This window comes from Pezoporus occidentalis, unplaced genomic scaffold (assembly GCF_034315485.1).
Source record: "Pezoporus occidentalis ecotype Australia unplaced genomic scaffold, CSIRO_AGI_Poc_V1 ctg17, whole genome shotgun sequence".
NCBI classification, from domain to species: domain Eukaryota; kingdom Metazoa; phylum Chordata; class Aves; order Psittaciformes; family Psittacidae; genus Pezoporus; species Pezoporus occidentalis.
The window spans coordinates 1459465-1475751 of NW_026913531.1; the positions used below are offsets into that span (position 1 = coordinate 1459465).

Sequence of the window (16287 nt, forward strand, 5' to 3'; positions counted from 1 at the left end):
TTAAATGTTTGCAGTTAGAATCTGAATTTATATTAAAAAGGGTCTTGTACCATGTTAGTTAACCACAATGTAAAGTGAGTATCTCCAGTCAAGGCAGCTGAGCTACATCTCCTCCAGGTATTTTCTGTAGGATTATGAATAATACACGCGGGTGGAGTCTTGCCATAGTGATGTCTCCTTTTCTTTTACAACCTTTAACCAGTGGGGAAGTCAGCTCTCATAACTGTACAAGCTTATTGCTCACCCTTCAAGTAAAACTTTTTAATTATACTTATCCTGAATTATCAAGCATAAGAAAATAATTATGTATGTTGATGCCACAGCATGTGCAGTGTTTGTGACAAATTAGTGGCAAATGGGACAGAAGTGCAGCAGCACTGCATGTCAGAGAATATCCCCTATCTCCCTGAGCAAGCACAGATAGCGTATTTTACCAACTCACAGCCTCCCCTTACGCAAGATTAGTCTGTCTGAGAAAAGAGATAAGATTGTCCTTGAAGACTGAAAGAAATCAAGACGAAACTGTTTTTTGCTTTGTTCTGATTGTGTTTTTTTTTTTTTTAATCTTTTGCAGTTAATGAATCAGCAAGGAAAGTTATCATTTAAAGAATACCAATTTAATCTCAAAGTCATTGGTCACAAAATACTTATCGGATGAGAACTAGAAAAAGAAAGTCATAGTTGCCAGTTTGGAAGTCCTGCACAGTAGAAAATTTATTGTTAATTTAAAAGGCACATTAATTTCCACGCAACCCTTAGCAAAATGACACTATGCTTAAGACATGGCTCAATAATGTGATACAGTCTTGGGAGAAGGACATAAACACTTTGGGTTTGTTTTGCTTCAGTTCAGGAAAAGCATTTTGTATAGGAATTAAATGCCCTTCATGCCACATCAGGACAAGACTGAGCATCAATAATACTGCTGTTCAATGTCACATCAACTGAGCGTAGCCATTGGGTTAGATCCTCTAGCATTTTTGTGTAGATGGAATTTCCTCCTAATGATGAAGCTAAGGATCTGAGGAACTGGAATACTGGGTGGAAAGCAGCAGATAACCTGACTTTGCCTATAGCAGGACTTTCCACTTAAACCAGATTTCTGTTTGCCTTGAAATTCCAGTTCTAAGAGGAAGAGAGCACACCCTGCAAAATTCTGGCAGCTTCTTGGCTGTTCCTCACTAGACCTTGAGCTTTGGGATAACAAACTCATCTTGAAAATCCATCATCACACAAATATATAGATTCAAACCACTGCTGGAATTTTTACAAGGTGCAATGGTTGCTGAGAATCTGTATTTGGCTAACAGACATGTCCAGGCACTTATCCACTGCTTGTTTGGACAAGTTAGTTGTCACGGGAAATTAGCATCATGCTCCCTCTGCTCTAGCCTAGCTTTAAACAGTATCTATCTGCAGTGCTCATGTTCTCTAACAAATCTTTTCACTATTCAAATATCATTTTAAAATGACACCATGGGCAAAGAAGAAACCTGAGAATTATAAACAGGAATCACACCAGAAACTAACCAGTCCTAGTTGAAGTAATAAGCACCTATCAAAATAGCATACTTCCAAATAGTCTGCAGATACTCAGAATTATAGAATGGGAGATGACAGGAATACAGGACCATATGACAGCATCCAGTTCTCTATGGAGGTAAAGTTTCATCTTAGTTTCCCCTCCTAAATAAGAGTGAAAACAAACCCCCAGCTGAAAAGGCACAAATGATCATTGCACATCAAAACTAGTATCCAAAAGTGTCATTACATATTAGCCAGGCAACCAACACTTTTATTATTGTGTCCCTGAATCTGTGCGTATTCTAAGGAAGTTTCTGCCTTGAAATAAACTCACCTATAATGTTTTCTGCAGCTAACATATGCTGCAGCTGCATTTACGGAAGTACAGGGTTGCTACCACAAGTCTCACAGCTGTTTATCCCCAAACAAGGCTAATGTTTCAGAACCAGAGCTCAGAAGCAGGGCTCCAGCAGGCTGGGGCTGCCCGGCCTCGTCCCAAGCAGCCAGGGCTGCTCCTCAGAACTGCCCCATGTGTCTGAGGGGAAGTCAGAGCTGTTTGACATCTGCAGTCAGATAAAACCTACATTTTTAGTGGCAGTGGGTATCCGTCGCTTTGCAGACTCGTTGCGGGGAACAGGCTCTGCTCCTCCAGCTCTGTCTCAATTCTTCACTTCCACAAGCCACATGTTTTGTTTAGCACAACCCGACGGTTTTCGTGGACTGACCGTATAAACACTGGGCAAGGGGTAAAACGGGCGATGGACAAGATGAGGAGGGACATAGATGAGAACAAAAAAAAGCCACCGGCAAAGCACAGGCCGAGCCCTCTGCTTCCCACGGACCCTGGGCGTGGCTCTTGCTGTCCCAGCTGCTGCCAGGCCCTATCCCCCTTTGTCCCTCGGCCCGGGCACTGTTCTGTTCTGTTCTGTTCCGTTCCGTTCCGTCCCGCCCGACGCCGCGGGCTCGCCCTCAGTCCCTCCACCCCGCAGGGAGCAGTGTAGCCACCGCGGCGCGCACCCGCCTGCCTCCCGGCCGCCGCCTCACACCCGCGCGCGGGGCTCCGCGGCCGTTGCCCCCAGCCCGTTAGGGGGCGCTGCGGAGACCAACGGTCCGCGCTGCTCGGCGGCCAAAATGGCGGCGTTGGCGGCAGCCCGCGTCGCGGTGTGGTAGTGTCCCCGGTCCCCGGGGGCCGGGCAGCGGAGCGGAGCGGGCGCGGCTGGCGGTGCGTGGGGATGCCGACTCGCTTGGGGGCAGGGGCGGAGGGGGCGCTCAGGGCTCGCTTTTCGCGTGGGGCGGCCTCGGGGCTGGGGGAGGGGCGGCTGGAGCGCCGCGTGGGGGAGCGAGGCTGATGCGGGCGAAGAGCGGGGGGACGGGGCCTTTCGCCTGTTCGCCGTCATTCCTCCCCCTCCTCTTCCCCCCTCACGGCGTGTAGCGGCGGCGGCTATGGTGAGTCAGCAGTGGCCCCCTCCCGCTTGCCCCCCCGCGGTGACTCTGCAGCACCACCTCTGCTGGTCATGCTCAGGCATGTCGGGCCGCAGCCGGCCAAGGAGCTAAGCCCCGACTTGCCTCCTCCTGGCAGCGCTATATAAAGCCCGGCCTGCCCAGACCCGACTAGGTCCAGATACCTGGCGCCGGAGTCTGGCGTGTGGGCTGGACGAGGCCACCGAGGTGAGTGGACCTCGCCGGGGTCGTCGGAGCGTCGCGCCCACTGCGGGGGGACCTGGGTTGTGTGGCTGTGTGTCCCCCTTCTAACGTTGTTCTGTTTTTATTGCAGGCAAATGTGCAATACCGAGATGTCGTCCCTTATGGATGCCTCTTCTGTCACCGCTTCGGAGCAAGAGGCGCTGGTCAGTAGCTCTGTTGGACGCGAGTTTTTCCCGCTTTTTGCAGTTTTTATCTGCTAATTCAGAAGCGATGTGGTGCTCGGCGAGCTGTGGTTAGAGAAAAGCCAGGCAATCCGGTGAAGATGGGCCTCTTTGATTCTGTAATTGTGAAGCAGATCTGTCTGATTCGTGGCTGAGAGTTGGAGGTGATGGTTCAGGTCTAGACCCCGTTTCCTGGAGGCACGTGATGGTCAGGTTGCTTGCTTTTAATGAAAAAAAAATCTTACGGTCCGATTTGATCATGTTAGCACTTCATAACTGAAGAATTGTGGAAAATCTCTGTAATGCAAAATGTTTTTTAAATGATCTTGTAATTACAAGTGAAGGGTTTCGAATTTGGCATTTTCATTTTCTGTTCTACTGGAATTCATAATGTAGTTTGTAAGAAGAGTCTTCGCTTGTGTTTATGGCTCTGCATATCCAGGCTTTCAGGACGTTTCTGCTTCCCTGGGCTCTGTGTAAGTTTTTCCAGGACAGAAGCCTGTGTTAGAGCAGACACACGAATTAAAACCGGCATGTGTGCACTGACGTTGAAGTGGAACTTTACAAGAAGGGTGAAGCTTAAAAGTGTAGGCTGATAGCAGAACTTCAAAAAAGTGAAGTAACAGCAGCAGGCTGTTCAAAGTTGGGGGTTTTTTTGGTTGTTTGGTTTTCCGTTTGTTTCTTGCTGGTTTTAAATCATCATAATAGTGATGCTAACTGTCTGCTGTCATATCTGCTTCACAGAAGGGCTTCATAATTGCAGGAGCTAGGGAGAGAGGGTTAGGGAGTAAAAGGATCTGTACCCTTGGGTCTAGTTGTGGATTCGAAGATCTGGAACTCTGCTTTGCCTTCCTGTGCTTAGATGTCTTTATCAGTTTCATAAACTACTGTTTGCTTCCTTTATGGAACTGTAATGTATATGCCCCATGCTCTAAATAATTCAGCATTTAGGAAGCAGTGAATAGACTTTTAAGGTCCACAAGGTTTTTTATTGTTTTAGCTATGTGTGATACTTGCAACTCATCTCTTGTTAATGCACTAAAGCTTAATGTTGATTTTAGCAGATACTTGAAATGGAATGTATGGAAGTTGTCCCCACCCCCTCCCCCAAAAGCGTTCAGTCCTTGTTTCATGATACTTTTTGGTATTCATGACATTTTTATGATACTCATGATAATTTCATGATTATTCACACTTTTCTATAAAATGTGTACTTCCTAGAATTTGTTTTATTTTAGGGAACATGTTAGGATAGCGAATATTAGCTTATTCTGAGAATTATTATGCTATTGTTAAATATACTGCACTGGGAACTGTCTAGTGGCTCCACAGGCATTTTCTTTGCAGTTGTGGCAGCCTGTGCAGCTTGTTCTCGTGTCCTGAACTAGTACTGGCACAGACATTTGTGGAACAGTGCAGTGACTGGGACTAGGACATTGCTCTGACCAGGAGGAGCAAAAGAAAAATTTTTAACTTTTCCCTCCTCTACCTCAAAATTTTTCATAAACTGACTGCAGATACAGCTCTGCTGGCACAGTGAGTGTGTGGGAGGCCATTGTGGAGGTAGGAGTAATTGAATTATGATGGACAGCACAAGGTGTGTGCTTACCCCAGCTGAGAAAAGTCTTCAGAGGTAAAGCAGCCCCAGAAAGGAAGAGACTAGGGAAAGAGGTGGACCAGTGTTTTACTTCATGACTTGCATTATGGATCTGCCAGTCGGAAAGGTTCATTTACCTTCCTCCCCTTTGGGAGTCAGTGTTGTGACTAAAGGAGTGGAGCTGAATTCCCCAGCACCTAGATCTGTGGAGCTACCAAAGGAATCCTGAGGCTAAAATCAAGAGTATGTGTGTACCAGTGAAAGATTGGGGGCTATTAAGATGTGTATGGGAATTTAGTATGCTTAGGTTTGTGTTATTTTCTTTTAAGTTTAACTTTGCAAAAATAACTTGGATATAGATAGATTTTAATGTGTGTTTATATATCAGATTAATAGAGAAGGTGGAAGCCAACCTGTATGAAGAATTTTGTTTGGTGAATAATTGGTGCATACTGTTTTTCTTCTTCTGCACACAGGTTAAGCCAAAGCCACTGTTGTTGAAGTTGTTAAAGTTAGCTGGTGCAGAAAAGGACACTTTTACTATGAAGGAGGTGAGAACTTTTTGGTAGACCACAGTGAATAGCCTGTTCTTTTGTTTTGCATGAACAGGTGAGGGGGTGGGATAGGACTGTGTAGTTCAAAGCTTGTCTAGAAGACACAGAGGCAATGGATTGGTTGTATTCTGCCAAATTGTCAGGTGCTGTTTAGTCAGTTTCAAAATCTGAACAAATCTATCTGGTGGTGAGCAGAATAGCAGAGTTCTTGGGGATAAAGGACAGATGAAAATCGCAGCTCAGGGAGTTTTAGGGAATCAAAGTGAGAAAAGCAAATGTCAATGAATTTAATGTGTTTTCTCTTAAAACAACAGAACCTGGGTATTTAATGTCTTTGTATATTGTTTATTTTACAGGTAATATTCTATCTTGGACAATATATTATGTCTAAACAGTTATATGATGAAAAACAGCAACATATTGTACACTGTGCAAATGATCTCCTGGGGGATTTATTTGGAGTAACAAGCTTTTCAGTAAAAGAGCACAGGTAAAACAGGATTCTTTTTGGAAAGTCTGGAGAACATAATGCATATGGCCTTTCTAAACTCTTTGCATCTTCAAAGATGGTAAGCTTTCTTTTATAATTACGTGTAGTTAACTTGCAACATCTTTTTTTGTCCCCATCTAAGGAGACTATATTCAATGATTTCCAGAAATCTGATAGCAGTCAATCAACAAGGTAAGCTAGTCTGGGAGAATTTCTCCATAATTAGCTAAAAGGCTTTACATAGTACTGCCCAGATCAGTCACAAATAGTGAATCAAAGCAAACACTCTTTCTTCTGGAGAAGAAAAAGGGAACAGTGTTTGGGTAATTTTGTTGGACTGGAACCAGAACAAACACATTCAGAGCTGAGCCCAGAGGACACAATTGGAAAATTAGTTGTTTGCTTGTTTTTCTTACAGATAAAGCCCTCAACAGCAGAAAAGGTTTTAATATGAAAAGTTATCATCTTGAACTTGTGCCAGTTAGGAAGTCAGGGCAGATGCTTCTTATTCTTTCTGTTACAGTGTTCTGGTTTAATTTTCAAAACTGTATGTGGAGTGCATTTAGAACTGGTCACCCTCAGCTACAGAGTCCTGTTTCAAAAGATCTGTATGCTTTAAAGAGTAGTTTGTGATTACTTGGTCGTTAGACACTCTATAAGTGTAGAATTGTTCCATACAGTCATCTTTCCTGCAGTGCAAAAAAGTTCAATATAGCTGTAATTTTTGACTAACACAGGGAGCGAACTCGAAGTTAAACAGTGGAAACCATTCTGTAAACTGGCTTCTAAATCCATGTTAAGACATCCTTTGTTTCTGATACTGCCTAAAAGCAGTTCAGCTGCTGAAGATGGGAAACGTGCTTTCTTTATTATCTCTTACTGTTATGCTTGCAAACTGAAATTACTTCTCAAATTCTTGAAAGATCGTTCAGGGTCTGTCTGGTAGTAAGCATATATAATTAACAAGAATTTTTCTTTTATTTTGTGTCTTTTTAATTCAGTGTTCCCATAAGACTATAGCTAGTATACTTCTCCAAAGAAGTGTAAAATATTTCTTGCCTAATATCCTTTTGTACCTGCAGAATCAGATACAAAATCAGAATCAGCTAATGCACAGCCTTCATTTGAAGGCGCTTCTAATAAAACTGAGCTACTTTATGGCTGAGATTTCTTTTTTGTTCACGCTTTCCCACTTCAGTTATGTTACAGGCCAAGTGGTGCACACAGCTGAAAAGCAAAAGAATAGGGTTATTTTTTCCATTTTTGCAAAATGGCAAATGGGTTGTACGTTCTGCTTTGCAAATGCTGTGTGCAGTTAACATTTATTTTTCCCTTGCTTTTATTCTAATGTTTTTGAGCCTGAAATTGACTTCTGCTGTGTTCTAATATGGGTTTTGGTTTGATTTGATTTCAGACTCTACACTTGCTAACACACCTGAGGATGATGCAAGGCTTCAGCTGGAAGAAAATATTCTTAAGGTGATTTCTTTTTTTTTTAATTAATAAATGTTCTTATTGTAAAATCTGTTTAGTTTTGCATGGTGGTGTCAATGGTTTAGATGCAGTTAGTTGATTTGAGCCTTTTACCTCCTATTCATGCTCAGGCTTACTCAGTATTTCTGTTAACCAGGAATCTGTGCAAGAGTTGGAAGAGAAGCAGACTTCATCAAACGTGACTTCCCGACCAACTACATCTTCTCGGAGGAGGACACACAGTGAATCTGGTACGTGCACTTTCATGGTGCAGAGCTTTCAGTAGCATGGCCACGTAGGAAAAGAAGTACATTCTGTTGCCTTCCTGGCTTTGAAAGATGCTGACAAATATTATTCATGTTTCTCTATTCATCTAAACCAAAATGTTTCATCTAGAAGAAAATACAGGATTCCTTGCATTGCTCTAGTGTCACATTACACTTTGGATCTCTAAAACCATTAGTAAGATGATGGAATAAATTGTTCCACAGATCTGTTAAACTTGTCCACATCAGCAGGACTTAACCAGTTGCGTTCTCTTCGTGATGAGAACACTTCTTTATAATGACTGATGTCATTAAATTCATTCAGTTCCCTCTGTAGACAGCCACAAAACTTTACATTCCGTTTGCTCTCTAAAACCAGTTTTCATTGGATTTCAGTTGGTGGCCGACATCAAAGGTCTGGTAGTAATGTGGGACGATTTTGGGTATGTTTAGGTACCTGACTATCCATGAAGCACTTTCTAAACCATCTGGTGACTTAAGCATTGTATTTTTCTCTTCTTTCCATTTACTGTGGTTATTCAAGAATCACTGGCAAATACAGTTTAAAAATGTGGACTGTTTCTTCCCATAATTAGCAAATACAAAAGCTGATCAGCATAAACTTGAATAACTTCAAGTTTCTCAATAGAAGTGCTCTCTACAGTTCTACTTAAGCACTGTTCTGTGGAATTGCTTACGTTAGTTTGTTCCATCACTTCTGCTACCTCATAATTTGGTGGTTATAATTACCCAGGCAGTGATAATCTGTTGCTGCATAGAATCTCCCCTGTTACAGTTCCTCAGGAACATTTTTCAGTTCCTCAGCTGTTGTGTAGTATTTTTTTGTGTTCATTGTAGGCTACTGTTACAGTCCAAACACTGTGCTGCATTGCTGAGCGGTTTGCACTACATTAAAAGAACGTTTTAATGTTGTAACAAAAGCTGATGAAGGGATGGAAAGCTTCAGTTAAGCATCACAACCTGTAATATTTAAGCATCACCCAGAGCACATAAGGTCCTCTGTTGTGCTTACTTATTGTAGGTTTGATTATTAACTCTTGTCTTTGCATCCATTTATTGGTTTGTTGCAACCTTAAAGGTTCTTTTAATATAGTGTTTTTATATACACTTTTTTTCTAATTTATAGGAAATCTTCCTTTTAAACCACTATTCTTGTTAAATTGGGATGGTAGCGGCTCCTTTGGAGCCGCTTACATAGTGTATAGAAACCTTGTGGTGGTACAATATCAGTACAGCATGGAGCCATGACAACTAAATGAGGACAACGATGGACAGGAGCAACCCTTGGGCCTGGGGGCACCAAATTTGGTGGGGCTCTCAGGGCGGAAAAAGAAAAGAGAGGGGCTGAGCCAAGAAGCACCAAGGGAAAGTAAGAGAAGTCTCAAAGTATGTACAAGTGTTTCGTTCTCTTTTCTTTTACAATGAAAGATTCAACACTTGAAGACTCGTGGATTGTCAGGGTGTATTTTGCAAAGCAAGGGAGAAGCTGGCCAGTAAGGGGTGGGTGCAGAAGGCCCCTGGAGGGGGCAGCAGGCTCTTACCCAAATCTCTTGAGACAAGTTATGAGGCCTCTTTGGGGGGGGGTTCACTCAGCTGCACTTACATACTGACTTTGCAGTGCCGTTTTTAGTAAAATTGTTTCTTACAAACACTCTGAAAGTCAGTGGAGCTGAAGTTTGACTTACCCGTGCCTAAAGTTCTGTCCCCCTACTCCTGATGCTGTAGGTGGTCATTTCAAAACATGATGTATTTAAAAAGCACTGTCTTTTGGCCTTCAAATTGAGCATCTTTAATAAGCACAGCTTAAAGCAGTGTTCTCAGAGTTCTGTTTACCATAGTATGCCTTGAAGATTTCCTTGCCAGTGCATGGTGGAAGTCATAATGGTTTGTTACAAAAATCCTGCTGAGTAGATAAAATTACAGTGCAACTGTTAACTGATAGATTTGTTAAGGTGCCTGGAACTTAAACCTGAATTTACCTTGCACAGCCTGAGGCCCTTTGTATGCATGTGACCTGGGAGCTAGTCACTCTGTCTCCCTGAAAATTCTGGGATGGACTTAAGCCCTCTGAAAGTACCTTTCTGTCTACTGACTGTAAAGGTTGCTGGGACAATTAAGATCCTAACTGTATTAAAATTAGGGTGGGTTTAATGCGTCATGTGTGAAATGGAGTAAAAATGCTTCCAAACTTAATTACATCATCGTTATTTCCAGCATCTGGAAGGTGCCATTTACAGGCTGTGCTGATGGGACAAGTGGGAAAAGCCAGTCCCTGAAAAACTGGTTTCAGGAATGTTGCTATTTTCACGTTCTTTACTGTTACTAAACTTTCGGTGCCTTTACATTTTTCCGCCCCATAAAATTATGCTGAATGACTTTATTTTTCTTAAATTCTTATCTAAGTAAATTTGTATTTTAAGTTTTAATATTTTAAGTAGTAAAAACTGCACATAGCATAGGTGCTTTTTGACTAATAAAAATTCTTGGATATGCCCAGAAGAAGATTCTTCAGATGATCTACACAACAACAGAAGAAAACGACGCAAGTCGGACAGCATTTCATTGACGTTTGATGAAAGTCTCTCATGGTGTGTAGTCAGTGGTCTGTGCCGTGAAAGAAGCAATAGCAGCAGTTCCACAGATTCACTCTTCATCCCTGTAAGTCAAAATATCTTCTTTGTGGTACAAATTATGCAGATACTGGAAGTGCAGATGATCCATCTTCAAACATTATGGTTCTAATTAAAAGCAGTAGTGCCTTCAGCAGTGTCTGGGGAGAGTAAAGGGGCTGAAAGTTGATGTGTGGGTAGAGTGGAGTCTTACATACATCTGCTGACAAAGTTGAACGATAACTGTTAGTGTTCTTTTTAGTTTAAAAAATCAGATTCTTCCTGCTTGGCAGAGTATTGAAAACATGTCAGATAGATTTTATGTTGTAAAATAAATATTGCTTACAATGCTAAGAGAATAAAAGCATTCACAGACATTCTGTGATTCAGAATAGTTGGTAGTTCCAGTACAGTGGTAGTAACTGCCTTGATGAGCTGTGTTCATTTTCCAAGCCTTTACTGGTTTTTATTGTTGTTTTCAGCAAACACTGAGGTAAATAATCTGTGGTTAGATTAAGTCATGAAGAGCTGAACTAACAGGATTCCTGGTCATACACTGTATTCTGAATTGATAGAACTAATACTGTGTCTTCACTCTTGCTTTTTTACAGTTGTTTAGCTGCTGTCTTGAAGTTGACAAGAATAGAGAATTTAATGACACACAGCCAAAAGACAGCATCTTCTTGCATTTGTTCTTTCACTTTTTAGGAGAGCCTTTGTGAAACAGTAGCTGCAGAGTTTAAGCTGGCTCTAGGATGACTACAGCTTCTTATTACAGAGCTGACAAAAGGCTCTCAGATCTGGCTTTATCTTTACCTATGTACAATTTGTTTGGCTCATAAAGCAGAGAAGAGAAGGCTGCGTGGAGACCTCATAGCAGCCTTCCGGTATCTGAAGAGGGTCTATAGGGATGCTGGGGATGGACTCTTCCTTAGGTACTGTAATGATAGGACAAGGGGTAACGGGTTAAAACTTAAACGGGGGAAGTTTAGATTGGATATAAGGAAGAAGTTCTTTACTGTAAGGGTGGTGAGGCACTGGAATGGGTTGCCCAGGGAAGCTGTAAATGCTTCATCCCTGGTGGTATTCAAGGCCAGGTTGAACAGAGCCACGGTGTCCCTGCCCCATGACAGGGGGTTGGAACTGGATGATCTTAAGGTCCTTTCCAACCCTAACTATTCTATGATTTTATGATTGTATGAAAAGATGTTCTGTCTAGCAGCAGTGGTCTCCTTTCTTCCATAGCTAATTAAACTGAGTACTTCAGTTTTATCATAGGAGCTATGTTAACAATACTGGTTATGGACATGCAGTGTAAGGCTGAATGTGTGCGCTCTCTTTCTTTTCAGGATCTTGATGCCAGTTCCTTAAGTGAAAACTCTGACTGGTTTGACCACAGTTCTGTTTCAGACCAGTTCAGTGTAGAGTTTGAAGTTGAGTCTATTTATTCAGAAGATTATAGCCATAATGAAGAAGGGCAGGAGCTCACGGATGAAGATGATGAGGTATAAATTTGTTTTGTTGGGGGTTTTGTTTTGGTTTTGTTTTTTTTTTTGACTGGCAGAGGTTGGAGAGAGGGGGAAAGGTACAGGAATACTTCTTGTTGAGATCCCAACAAGAAGCAGTAACTTCAGGTGTATTTCAGGACTCTGTGTGCTATGTCTTAAACTGCACCCTGTAATTTATTAAATTAAAGTATATGCCTGCGCATTTGGCTAAACCCACCAGGCAGTAACCAGGACAGTGCTGAGACTTTCCCCGGGCTCTGAAGTAGGCTCTCGACAGCCTGGAGAAGTCTGTTGGTTTAACTTCATTCACTGGCTGGTGAAGTTGATGGCAGTGTGTGTACTAGAGTCTGTTTCTATGTTCTTAATTGCAGAAGTGTTTGTTGAGCTTTGATAAAACTTTTGATACCAAATAAGAAATTTCCTAGTAAGTATTTGCAAAGGGGTATTTCTGAATCATTTGCCTCCATAAACATGAATGTTTCATATAGAGATGTTGAAGTACTATTCTAGAAGTTTTCGTTGGGGAGCAAAAAGAGTAAAATTGTGATTACCATCATTTTCAAGAGATCTAGGTGTTAAGAATGAAGCGGGAAATTATTTTTTTATTCTGGGTTAGTTTTCTGTTACATCAAAGAGGTGAATCAGCTCATGGCAAGATTGGGTAAATACCAGAGGCAGAATTTGCCTGGAATGTACATGACTGATGCTTGAGAGGCTGAATGGGACTGTCTGTCCTGATGTACACCAGGTTATGGTGCTGTGGAGCTGCACTGGGGTTTCTTCAGTCTGAGCAGACACAGCTCTCTGAGCCTTTACTCGTGTAAGAGCTCCTTTCATACATTAATATGTGGCCCTTGACTGGAATCTCTCCAGTAGCTCTGTATCTGATGTGTGGGGGAGCCCAGAGCTTGCCACAGCACTCCAGGTGTGTGTGTCCTCACCAGTGTTGAGCCAGAGGGGAAGGATCCCCTCCGCTCTAGAAAGCAGTGCTGTCTGTTCAGTCTGTGTTTTTCTTCAAACTGTGTTACAAGTGGAAAGAGAATTTTCTTCCCCCAAACCAGATTGTGTGGAGTTAACCTGCTAATATAAATTAACATATGTGTGCTACTTACTGCAGTTGATTGAAAGTCTATCAGAAAATCTGTCACACTAAAGATCTGTCAGATTTTAAATTGAATGCCCCAAACCAGCTACATAAGTACTTTTTTTGTTGTTATTTAAACCAGATATATCAGCTGACTGTTTACCAGGATGAAGATAGCGATGCTGATTCATTTGATGAAGATCCAGAGATTTCTGTAGCTGTGAGTAAAACCTTGACTGGCAAAGTGTCATAAGTTGGTGAACTGACAGTAAATCAGGGAGTGTAGATGAATTCTGTTGCTGCCAGTTACTGGTTTTAGAATTAATTTGACTTCTGTGCTTGAAGATTCCAAGACAGTATTTTAATTACTGAATATGGGATTATTAAGGATCCTTGATATATATATATATATATATATATGTATATATATATATATATATATATATATATATATATATATATATATATATATATATATATATATATATGTATATATATACACACACACTTCTTTTTTTTGTCTTAGTAAGCTTCCTAATCCATTAAAAAAAGAATCACACTAATTTATGGTTTCACTGTCTTAATGGGAGGAAATTAGATGGAGCCTAGATATGACTTTTTGCACAAAATAGGGAAAAAGAAACCAAAACCAAACTTAGATGTGTATTTAAAAACCTCTTCCTAGAAATCATAAGATCTAGTTTTATTGTCCAACCTGAATGAATGACTCTATAACATACAGATATGAAGGGAAATCTATTTTCAGAACAGTATTGTAAGATTTAAAAGATTTTGAGGCTTTTTCTAAATCCTGTGAGACCCTTCTTGAAATGTGGGAAGCAGTTCCGAGGTTTGAGGCAGAGTATGTAGATGTATGTGAAAAAAGCACACACTAGGCTTAAAATGCAGTGTATGTCTGTATTTGCTTTTGACAGTCAAAGCATGAATAAAGCTGTTATCCAAAGCTGTCTGAAGCATTCCAGCCCCTTGATGGTCTGTGGGACTGAGCGGCTTTCCTATGTGTGTACAACATGGAGTAAGCCACCGTCTAAAACCGTCAATGCCTCTGGATGGAAAAATACAGCTCTGTGTTATTCTTAGGAATTAGGATTGGGGTTTTTAAGCTTTTGATGTCTTCGATGTTATTCAGGAATAAAACAAAGAGTCTTTTGACTTTTCTAAATACCTTCTGGTTTGATTTGGTTTTGGTTTTGTTCCCCCTATGACGTACATTGTTTTAAGAAGGGTCTTTCTCCTTAAAAAATGAAGTGTGTTTTTAAAGAGGCCGTGGCTTGTTTTCAGTGTAGCTATGGAGTAAACTGAGAGAATGATGGTTTGTTTTTTTTTTTCCCTTTTTAAATGTCTGTAGTCTCTACTACTGTTGTATCACAGTGCCCTCGCCTGGCCGTTTTGCACATCACCAGTTTAGCATCCTGCTAGAAAATGACTCTTCGATCTTGTAGTTTCTGTTTAAGAAGAAGCCCATTGTTGAAAATAATGGAAATGGTGACCATTTAGTCAGAAATAAGTTTTTCATGAGGTTCTCCAAAAAGATTTTCGTGGACTGGTTTCTTCATTTTTTGCATAAGGAATGATAAGTCATTATTGCTCTACCTCTTCTTATTTCAACAGTCTACTGCATAAAGAAAGTCTGAGAATTGTTTTAAAATCAAGATTATTTTAATCTAGAAAGGTAAAATGAGGCCAAACAGTAAGTGGAATTCTTAAAGTATAAACAAGTCACTAGATATCTTGAGCTATTATTTTGGCAGTAATAAATTGTTTATAACTTCTGCATACTTCAGTTGTATTCCAAGTAGCTTAAGCTGTTCCAACCTTTAATTCCCTAAAGGATTACTGGAAGTGTCCCAAATGCAGCGAAATGAATCCTCCACTTCCATGCCATTGCCACAGATGCTGGGCTGTTCGTGAGGACTGGCTTCCAGAAGAAAAGAGTGATAAGCTAGAAAAGAGCAAATTTGAAAGTTCCCCCCCTCGAGAGTCTGAAGAAGGTTTTGATGTTCCTGACTGCAAGAAAGTGAAAATGACTGAAGATAAAGAGCCAGCTGTGGAAGAGAGTGAGGAAAAAGCAGTGCAAATTTCTGAGTCCCAGGAAAGTGAAGATTACTCCCAGCCATCAACATCGAGCAGCATGTTTTGTAGCAGCCAGGAGGACTGTAAGGAACCTGAGAAGACAGAAAGGCAAGACAAAGAGGAGAGCATGGAATCCAGCCTGCCTGTTACCAGCATAGAGCCCTGTGTCATATGTCAGAGCAGACCCAAAAATGGCTGCATAGTGCATGGCAAAACGGGACACCTCATGTCGTGTTTTACGTGTGCCAGGAAACTGAAGAAGAGGAACAAGCCCTGTCCAGTGTGCAGACAGCCTATCCAGATGATTGTGCTGACTTATTTCAGTTAGAAGGATGTTGAGTGGAAAGCAGCAAAAGAACTTCATAAACTGGTTAAGAGAGTAAGAAACTATTTTTGTATGCATATTGGAAATTAATATTAAAGGTTGTCTTTACATTTGCTATGAAAAGTGATTGCTGACATAAATGCACTGAAGTTGGTAAGAGGTTAGCCTAATATTCCTAAGTTTAAGGTTTTAAATGCCTCAGTAGAAATAACCAATTCCTGTGAACTACCTGCTTCTCCAAGTGTTTTGTGTTCCATACTAGTTAGTGACATTTGTTCTACTGAGTTAAATACATTAAATCTCCAATTCAGTGATTATAAGAGGAGAGGCATGTTGAAGTGTTTGTTTGTGTGAGTTCCTCTTAAGATAGAAGTCTCTAGATTATCTGTGCCTGGTGAAGATGCCCGGCTCAGTCACAACCCTCTAAATCGGTCAATAAAATAAACAGAATTTTGTCTCCCTCATTCCCAAAACTTGTATTCTTCCAAATAGTCAAGTTACAAGGGAGATCTTACTAGGAAGATGGGATAGAAACAGATTCAAGGTTTTGGGAATAGACACGAGTCGCATCTGTTGTAAATGTCACAGCTGTGTATATTCTGAGGAGTCATTGATCCAAGTTCAGTCTTACAGTTACCTCCTAAATGCCCTGAGAAAGTGGCTTTTGAAATGCTGTGGAGGTTTGGAGATCTGCACTACCCCGGTTCTTACTTTAGCAGTATGAGAAAAGACTTGGACAGGGAAGGTAAATGAAGGAGATGCTATGGCATGTCAAGTCAGGCAATACTGGGGGACAGTTGTATTCTTTTTCTGCACTGTTTCTGACTTTAGGAGTAGAGCATTGCAGCGTGATGACTGTGTTTGTGTGCATAAAAAT

At 41.2% G+C, this 16287-nt stretch overlaps 1 protein-coding gene and 1 long non-coding RNA gene across 5 annotated transcripts; one reads left to right on the forward strand and one right to left on the reverse strand.

Moving 5' to 3' along the window:
• Positions 1-688: 688 nt before the first annotated feature.
• Positions 689-2461, reverse strand: LOC134161137 (uncharacterized). The gene is made up of 2 exons (XR_009963846.1): positions 2109-2461; positions 689-1686 (listed from the first exon to the last, which is right to left on the reverse strand). It is a non-coding gene; the product is annotated as an uncharacterized LOC134161137 (long non-coding RNA).
• Positions 2462-2596: 135 nt separating this feature from the next.
• MDM2 (MDM2 proto-oncogene) lies at positions 2597-15730 on the forward strand. Of its 4 annotated transcripts, none has more exons than XM_062613690.1 (12): positions 2597-2746; positions 3104-3192; positions 3299-3371; positions 5463-5537; positions 5897-6030; positions 6173-6222; positions 7445-7509; positions 7661-7754; positions 10288-10448; positions 11749-11904; positions 13134-13211; positions 14844-15730. In XM_062613690.1, exons 3-12 carry the CDS (start codon positions 3303-3305, stop codon positions 15411-15413), a joined length of 1452 nt encoding a protein of 483 aa, XP_062469674.1. In that variant the 5' UTR covers positions 2597-2746; positions 3104-3192; positions 3299-3302; the 3' UTR covers positions 15414-15730. The 4 variants fall into 4 exon arrangements, with proteins under 4 accessions (XP_062469674.1, XP_062469677.1, XP_062469676.1 ...); XM_062613693.1 differs by having other exon boundaries at positions 10291-10448; XM_062613692.1 differs by lacking the exon at positions 3104-3192 and having other exon boundaries at positions 2601-2746.
• Positions 15731-16287: the final 557 nt, after the last annotated feature.

What these genes read in the sequence shown, in the direction of transcription:
- MDM2 (XM_062613690.1), top strand. Translation starts at nt 3,303, where the DNA reads ATGTGCAATACCGAGATGTCGTCCCTTATGGATGCCTCTTCTGTCACC. An exon ending in TTTTCAGTAAAAGAGCACAG is followed by an intron (nt 6,031 to 6,172) that starts GTAAAACAGGAT and finishes TCCCCATCTAAG; the next exon opens with GAGACTATATTCAATGATTT. An exon ending in TGGAAGAAAATATTCTTAAG is followed by an intron (nt 7,510 to 7,660) that starts GTGATTTCTTTT and finishes TCTGTTAACCAG; the next exon opens with GAATCTGTGCAAGAGTTGGA.